The sequence below is a fragment of the Branchiostoma belcheri genome, unplaced genomic scaffold (assembly GCF_001625305.1).
Source record: "Branchiostoma belcheri isolate BF01 breed outbred unplaced genomic scaffold, Haploidv18h27 scaffold34, whole genome shotgun sequence".
Taxonomy (NCBI): domain Eukaryota; kingdom Metazoa; phylum Chordata; class Leptocardii; order Amphioxiformes; family Branchiostomatidae; genus Branchiostoma; species Branchiostoma belcheri.
Genome location: NW_017803954.1, coordinates 1,298,190 through 1,305,957, shown reverse-complemented (window position 1 = coordinate 1,305,957; position 7,768 = coordinate 1,298,190). Strand labels below are relative to the sequence as shown.

Genomic DNA, 7,768 nt, shown 5'->3' with positions numbered 1-7,768 from the left:
GTCACATACTTGCAGCTTGAACGTTGGAGAGTTGAAAATAACTGTCGTAAACTCAGGGTCCGGTCTGTTTTGCGGACCGATTCCTGAATTCAATATGGCGTCAATCGCCGATGAGTGTAAGGAGTTACGTGCTCCGAGGCCGTGTTGTGGTTAAATGCTGCGTTTGTTTAGGGTCTTATCCCCCCGGCCCGGCAGGGGAGTGCGTTAGGAAGCCAGCGACACCAAAAAACCGGGGCCGGCCCGTTGCATGAGGCCCGGCACGGCAAAGGTTGGTTTTGGCCTATGGTGCTTTCCACGACTCTGTCACCGGCATTATCATGCAAAAAGGTGTACCAGAGTCGTCCACGGCTAAATAAGAACATAACGTTAACTGTTGTCTTTGCAACAATGATTGTTAAAACCTTACCGGAATATGGACCCTACTAGAATGTGCCCCCCCCCCCGTTAGTGATTACTGGAAATACGATATAAAATTTAGAAAAAGTCGTTGAATCCAAAACTGAAAAGAGTCAAATTATCCATACATTTAGCAGTTAGCACCATCTTTTGTGGAGGGACCTTTGTCTTGGCGAAAACTTGGGCAAAAGCAGAGAACATTGCAAACTGGTAGAAGATAACCCCACCCTAATCATAATCTCCAACATCATTCCGGCTCCTTGATACGTAAACTGGGCTACTTGAGTCTTCTTAACTCTAAAAACAACTTGTTTTGGGATACTATTAAAGACTAGTAACGTTTGTTACTCTGAATATCCTTGGTCAAACTTACCGCCATCTTGTGTGACGTCATCGGTGCATACTGGACCACAAGACAAGTAGGAATTATGGGGTACCGAAAGATATTGAATTTGAAAACGCATCGTACCAAGAATTTACGTTAAAAACATTTTTAGGACTCAATGGAAGTTAATAATTGACTAAACTACTTATTTTAAAGTGTTTAAGTCGAGAAATATCACGTGTGCCAAGAATGCCACCCCCATATTTTAATTGAATTGAATGAAGACCTTTATTGTACGCAAATACCCACTGGGTTCAGTACAGGTCACAGGAAAGACGTCACAGTTTGCAATGAATATATACAATGTACAAGCTAGTGCTAATTCTATGTACTATGGACATATAGTTCTTCTCGCTTCTTAGTAATGATGTAGATATAAGTACAGATATGTTTTATAATCGAAGGTTTGTCTAAAATCATCAGAAATATGAACTTATCGGCGTTGCTAAGATGTATGAAATGGGGAAACATACATTGCAATAGTTTATAAAGCTCTGCTCTCTCTTCGTTGTATAAACTACATTCTAATACAAAGTGTTCCTCATCCTCTATCCTATTTAATGTACTCGCCCCAAGCTTACTGTACAGTAGTAATGATGAACAGGCCTACTCTCCAAGCAGAGGTTTGGGTTTTGGGGGTATTTTTAGCGTGTTTTTAGGCTTTTTTTATCGGGGTTTCTCTTTTGCACTGAATTTTTTCCCCACCAAATTGGGTTTGGTGGGAAAAAAAATTCAATGCAAAAGAGAAACCCCGATAAAAAAAGCCTAAAAACACGCTAAAAATACCCCCAAAACCCAAACCTCTGCTTGGAGAGTAGAACAGGCCTGGAATGATGAAGATTTTGAAATGCCCTACTGTAGTACAGCATTGCAAATAGCTGTTTATCTCTATCAGTGAATTTTGTTGATGCGTATGTTGTTGAAACTGATCAGGACATAACACTAAGCTACTTGAATTTGAAAGATAAGATTCTCGACCGTGGATTCAAGTACATGTAACGTTAACGTTACTTGTACATTTTATATCTAGTCTAGATTGCATGAGAGTTAAAAGTGGCACTAGGAATTAGTAAGATTCCATAGGGTATCCGGGCGGACCCGGCCATATATGCACACCCACACCCACTTCTTTATACGTGTGTATACAAAATCTATCGCTTTGCTTTAACCAATCACTACATGGACCCACTGGGTGTGAAACGATATACCCGGAAAAGCGGAAGTTTCGCAGGTGCTGTTTACGCCAACCTGCCGGACGCATTGCGTTTCATCAACCTGATCTGTGAGGCTCGGAAAAACGTTGAGTCACGACTGATACTAAAATAGGTTGACCGTCCTGTCTAAAGTTTTGAAAAAAAAACTATCATAAAGTGGCCTCTGTATATTTACTTACTCTAGTATGCCTGTGCAAGGCCCGCCGTGTACTAGTTTATTGTTTAGAAAAAGGGGAAGTTCTTACACCACATGAACCATTGACAATATTTCTGAGCAGCAAACATCTTTTGTTGTTCGATTCGCGGAAGCAGAAGTAGTCACTCCGGGTATTTCCCGCGAAAGACCCGCCCCCTCATAACAGCGACATGGCTTGCCAGGTGAAGCACACGGGCGCGGCAACTTGCGGTAATTTTCAGTGATTCTAATGAGTTAAAATGGGCATGATATGATCTTGTATGAAGTGTTAACGTTGAGTGCAATTTTATAACATTTTTAATGCTGACTTTATGAAAACTAGACCAACAAATGTGCCCCTCCAAGTCTCAGTGGACTGTTCCAGACGTCAATCAATAAACGTGTTAGCAACAAGTGAGCGAACTTGAGTCACTTGTCCCGGGTTCCGAGGGTTATGTGTTATGCCCGTCTATCTTAAGAACTAGGCAATTCCCGGCTTTCACGGATTAACTCGAGGGCCTGGACAATATAAAGCCGTACGACATTTCCAGAGTAAAAGTCGGGCACGATGAAGGGCGATCCGACCAAAGTTGTGTCCACGGAGCGAGGTCAGCTGCACGGCCGGGGCCATGACGGGGAGGGGCGGGTGAAAAGAACAACAGCACGCAGGTGAGAACTGCACACTTTATACACGACGAGGAAAACAAAGTACTTAACTATCTATTAGCTGACATAATTTAGGGAGGGCAAGGGAGGTTTCTACATGCGACCAGAAATAGCCAGGGATCCACCCTCGTGAGGATTTCAAGCTAGCGAACATGAAGTATGTGAGTTACCAGAATGGCACCCAGACAAGGTCATGGTTGCTTGCATACGCGATGTTTGCAGCAGCTGGGTTAATGGTTGACTGTTGACTCGCATGGCGTTCAACGCACCGTCCCACCATGCACACCTGAGAGATTAGCAGCCACAAAACAAAATCTCACCGATTTCACCTCTAGACAACCCTACTCTTGTACGTGTACCTTCAAGTACATGTCATTCCTCAACAACAGATTGTTCGTAACGAAAGAATGTGGTATACAAGTAAGGTTAGTTATTTATGATGTTGGGAGACACGTGACGTCACTTCACGCAGAAAATGAAAGAGGAATGATCCAGTGACCAGAAATAGTCTACCCCCGTCATGCATTAGATGAGTCATGATAAAGTTTGCTAAAGGCTTTTCCGAAAACCTGAAGCAGGGCAGGGCCAGTTCATCTCTGTCTATGGAAGTAAACGTTGAAACATGACAGCATAATTGGTGTTTCAACCTGTTGATGTTTCTGCCTAGTGGGCAGCTCTAGGGAATACGGAACTTCATGTAAAGAGCCATCTAAGCCGTATGGCTTCTGTAATAGTTTTACGACTCTTGATTACTCGAATGTACTGAGTGCAGGAAAACATGTTCACATGTGTGATTATTTGTTACATGCAGCTGGTAAAAGAGAGTATGAAGGGAAGATCGGCCGGCACCAGGTCATCTTATTGTTTTAGTTAAACGCAAAGTAGGGTAAATCGATGAGGAGAGGGGTTCAATTTTGTTTTCAGGTCAAGTTGGTCAACTTTTTAGTCACGACTCATTTTCTCAGGTTTCCTACGGTGCATTGTTTTCCATCTCCTAGTCTCACGCATAGTGAAATACACAGCAACATGGCCTGATGATGAAAACGTACTACATTTCAATCCGTATGAAACGGATCTAGCCTTTTGAAGGGTCCTTCAGCATCGATATCAAGTATAATCTATGTACTAGCTTAACCAGCAACCACAAGCAGCCCACAAACGATAGACAAGTTGCACACTAGTACCTGTCGACATGTTGCAACTGTAATGATGACATTGTCAAGGTTTCGTGCAGTTCTAGGACGAAAATCATGACTTGATCGAAAGTTACCGTACACGTACGTCTTGAATAGATGGGGAAGTGGTCATCGGGACCTTCACTGGGACGATGCCAAGCTGTACGAGACCTGGCAACTTTATGACTCCTCATACTATGACACAATATTCGTCACCACGTGTACCACCAATGGCTTGCAAAATATCTATTCGTTTACCTATACTTCAAGACAGCCAAATATGGACATAACAATGTCATCTCATATATGTTGACAGTCATGGTCCTTTTAGGCACCAGCTGTACGGGTTTGAGATAAGTGAGTTGGCTACAAGCCCTGTTTACGCTTCATTTGTCTACCACAGATACATTTATTTACAAAAGCTACCCGTAATCCCATGGCCCTGTTGATTGCCTCGGGGTTTTGACGGGAGAGACAAAATCCCCCCGCCTGACCGCCATGTCAGCGGAAGCGAGTCGCGGCCCGGTGACGCACGGTGCAGCCCGGGGCAAGGCACGGCGAGCTGGTAGAGCAGGGAGAGTCTCGAGGGTCACACGTACACGTTTTTGTGTGGGTAGTTGTTGTTGTTTGGTACACCTGCACTAGCATTCTAGTCGGACGTTGCATAGCATACATGGGAAACAGTCTATTTTGTCACAGTTGGCATCGGGCCATGGCATGCACAGTACGTTGTCATGGCATGGTAAGGAAATCTGTACATGTGTCAAAAACAACCTCCCAATACCGTGTATGGTAAAGTTACGCCCCATACAAAGTTACGTACCATCCTTATACCATAGAAATATGACGTCAGGTTTTAACACTGGTGTTTAACACTAGTTTGTTTCAGTAGGCACTGTAGGCGTTAGTATCTAGTAGAATATAGGGGGACTTTTGTCGTCACCCAAGGAACTTTCTAGAACTTTGACGGTTTCGATGTCGTGTCTCAGTTTTCATTATAAGTTTCGTACGGGAATTTCTGTTTCAAAACAGAATCAGCTATAGATTATATATATACTTGTGCTTTTTAGTTAAACTCAAAAGGTACCCGCTAATGATATGAGGTAAGGTTCCATCTTTTCTTCGGCTATGACTCTGTCGATATTGATCTACTCATCGATCGCAAAATAATGTGCGTTTTTCAACCCACGCAATTCCCCACGCCCAACCTCTTATTAATGTTTAACCAAAAGTGTACTCAGTTCAAAAATCGAATATTTTCAGAAGGAGGTGGCCTCCTGACAAAACTGACCGCCAGACACAAGCTATAGCTATGCTTCAGATGAGGGTGTTGGAGGTTATTAGCCTGGTATGATGATTCATGGCGCTCTTAGTGCTATGCTACCTTGGTTGTTAGGCAGGGTTTCAACCACTAAGCGGCAAACATGTTCAGAGTTCACTTCTGCCATGCACCAGTCATACCTACTAGTACTACGTAGCACATGGGACTTCGTCCGGGACAAAGTTTAAGAGGTAGACATTAGCCTGTGACCGGTAATGTAGCGATAGGAAGGTCTGTTTGCATAATGACGACCACGGCCAGTAAATGTCTCAGTATCAATCTTTAACTATCATCAGTAAACATACACGTATATAGTCGGCTAGTCGACATCGTTATCGATTTCGGTACAATCTTCCTTCATGATCAGTCCTGACACATACCGCACGTGCTCAAGGGTGTGAATGTAATTTTCATGCCTCTGTGATTTGTCTCTGATATCATGTCTGGCGGGCATATCAGCTCCAAGTCTGTCCTGTCCCTTAAGTGCATATGCAAGCTTCATTCTGATCACAACGTTGGCAATATCAACATGATAAAAGTTGTCATTTCTGTCTGCTTCAGCTGTAGGCGTCGCTTCTCCAGCATCGGAACCGTGAGTTCGGAGCCAAACACGTCTTCCTCTGAGGACGAGACGGAGCCAAAAACAAAGAGAAGGACCAGGATGAGGATCAAGAAAGAGCCTAAGTGGTCTCAAAGTGATGACGTCGTGAGCAGTGAGGCCCAGTGCAAAGTACCAAACGGTACGGAGATCTTCCTTCTGTTGTAACCGTTATCAGCAATGTCGCTGTGCCATTCATTTTCACATTTATATTTGTGGTGGCTGTATTAATTTGCCTTCATGACAAAGTTTATTCGCTATCATGTTTGAATGTTATTAATCAGACTTTATTTCTACAGACCCACGCAGTTGGTCTCGCGACGACGTTCGGACATGGTTGGTGTGGGCGCAGGCGCACTACACAGTAGGGGAGTTGGATGCCGGAAAGTTCATCATGAACGGAAAGGGACTTTGCCTGATGGACAAGAAGGGCTTCGTCTACAGAGTTCCCGGAAAGGGGGAAGTACTCTATCTGGACTTCCAGGAAAGATTGTTCCAGGCTCTGAAGGCCCAGAGAAAATTGTAAAAGTGAAAGTAGGTCTTGTCACGGGTCTGTTTTGTGGCGTGGATTCACCTACACTAGGACGTAAAGAGAACACCTTTTACTTTCATTTTCATTTTGGAACACGTTGTCCAACGTTTATTCAAGGGTAGGCGTAGGGTAAGATGATATTTCGAACTAAACACGGATAAAGAAAAGATCGCTTATATGTGATCCTGGGTGTTTTGTCCTTTCAAGTTACAAATTGGTATTATTTGGGCATTGTGGGTACAAGAAAAACACGAAAATGTAGTCCTGTATTTATTGCTTCATTGTTATGACGGGGTTGAATATCCAGCATGTCATTATCAAAATATTAGCACCGTTTAGACCTATCATTTTGGCTAGGCGTAAGAAAGACTTCTGTCCTGAAATGTTCTTTTAATTGTCACACTATGCTGTAACAATGTAAATTTACTTTATAAGATGGTGAAACAATGAATTTACGGGCACTTCAGAAAACTATGACTTCACTGTGTTAACGTTCCTCGTTTATAATTATCTGAACATTCAAAGTATGTAATTATCCGGGCCCTTCTCATACATAATCATCTGAACATTCAGAGTGGTGTAAATACTAGTAATCTTTTCTGGTGAATTTTTGTTCCTCTTCCTTTTTTTGTATACTGTACATAACTTGTATGATCATTGTTTTAAACAATGAAGAAAATAACACACAATAGCTTGTGCATGGCTGCTAGTATATAGTACCGTTATAAAATTTGCTCACTTTTTGACGGAAATTTGTTGAACAGTAGTCAAGCATCAATCGGTATTCGGTAATGCTATTGATAGATAGATTGATAGATGTTATATTTTGTACGTATACTTCAGATGAAAAATTGTTTCGTTCAGATGTATCTAGTCGTTCTCATTTAATCCATTGCTTATCTGACCATTGGGAACAGGGTTCTTTTATTATATGTCTACACCAGTCATATGGCTACTCAGGTTTGAAACAAAGCCAGTATGACTCGAATTACGGAAACGTTATAAACTGAACTGCAGGAAAAAAATCATTTACCGGTCAGTTAAAAATGCATTGTTAGATCCCGTTCATACCAGACTTCTAAAAACCGGTTGAAACCGCTAAATAATTAGCGGGGGAAAACCCGGCTAAAAATTACGAAGCAGTGAATCTTTGCCATTGAAATCGGTTCTGTATATAATGCTGTTTTCCTCTGTATTTCTTGTGTGTTGAAAATAAATATTTTCTACAAGACCTTGTCTTGTATTTGCAATCGATCGCTCTGTATTACCACGTGAGGCGTTGCTGCTCTCCACTATAAAAGCAAAC

The 7,768-nt window shown here is 42.3% G+C and overlaps 1 protein-coding gene across 2 annotated transcripts; it reads left to right on the top strand.

Annotated features, from left to right (window-relative positions):
- The first annotated feature begins 2,440 nt into the window (after positions 1-2,440).
- Positions 2,441-7,658, top strand: LOC109475595 (transcription factor ETV6-like). Of its 2 annotated transcripts, none has more exons than XM_019776294.1 (3): positions 2,441-2,839; positions 5,894-6,072; positions 6,230-7,656. In XM_019776294.1, exons 1-3 carry the CDS (start codon positions 2,739-2,741, stop codon positions 6,454-6,456), a joined length of 507 nt encoding a protein of 168 aa, XP_019631853.1. In that variant the 5' UTR covers positions 2,441-2,738; the 3' UTR covers positions 6,457-7,656. The 2 variants fall into 2 exon arrangements, with proteins under 2 accessions (XP_019631853.1, XP_019631854.1); XM_019776295.1 differs by lacking the exon at positions 2,441-2,839 and adding an exon at positions 4,987-5,114 and having other exon boundaries at positions 6,230-7,658.
- Positions 7,659-7,768: the final 110 nt, after the last annotated feature.

What these genes read in the sequence shown, in the direction of transcription:
- LOC109475595 (XM_019776294.1), top strand. Translation starts at nt 2,739, where the DNA reads ATGAAGGGCGATCCGACCAAAGTTGTGTCCACGGAGCGAGGTCAGCTG. An exon ending in AAAAGAACAACAGCACGCAG is followed by an intron (nt 2,840 to 5,893) that starts GTGAGAACTGCA and finishes TGTCTGCTTCAG; the next exon opens with CTGTAGGCGTCGCTTCTCCA. An exon ending in CCAGTGCAAAGTACCAAACG is followed by an intron (nt 6,073 to 6,229) that starts GTACGGAGATCT and finishes TTATTTCTACAG; the next exon opens with ACCCACGCAGTTGGTCTCGC.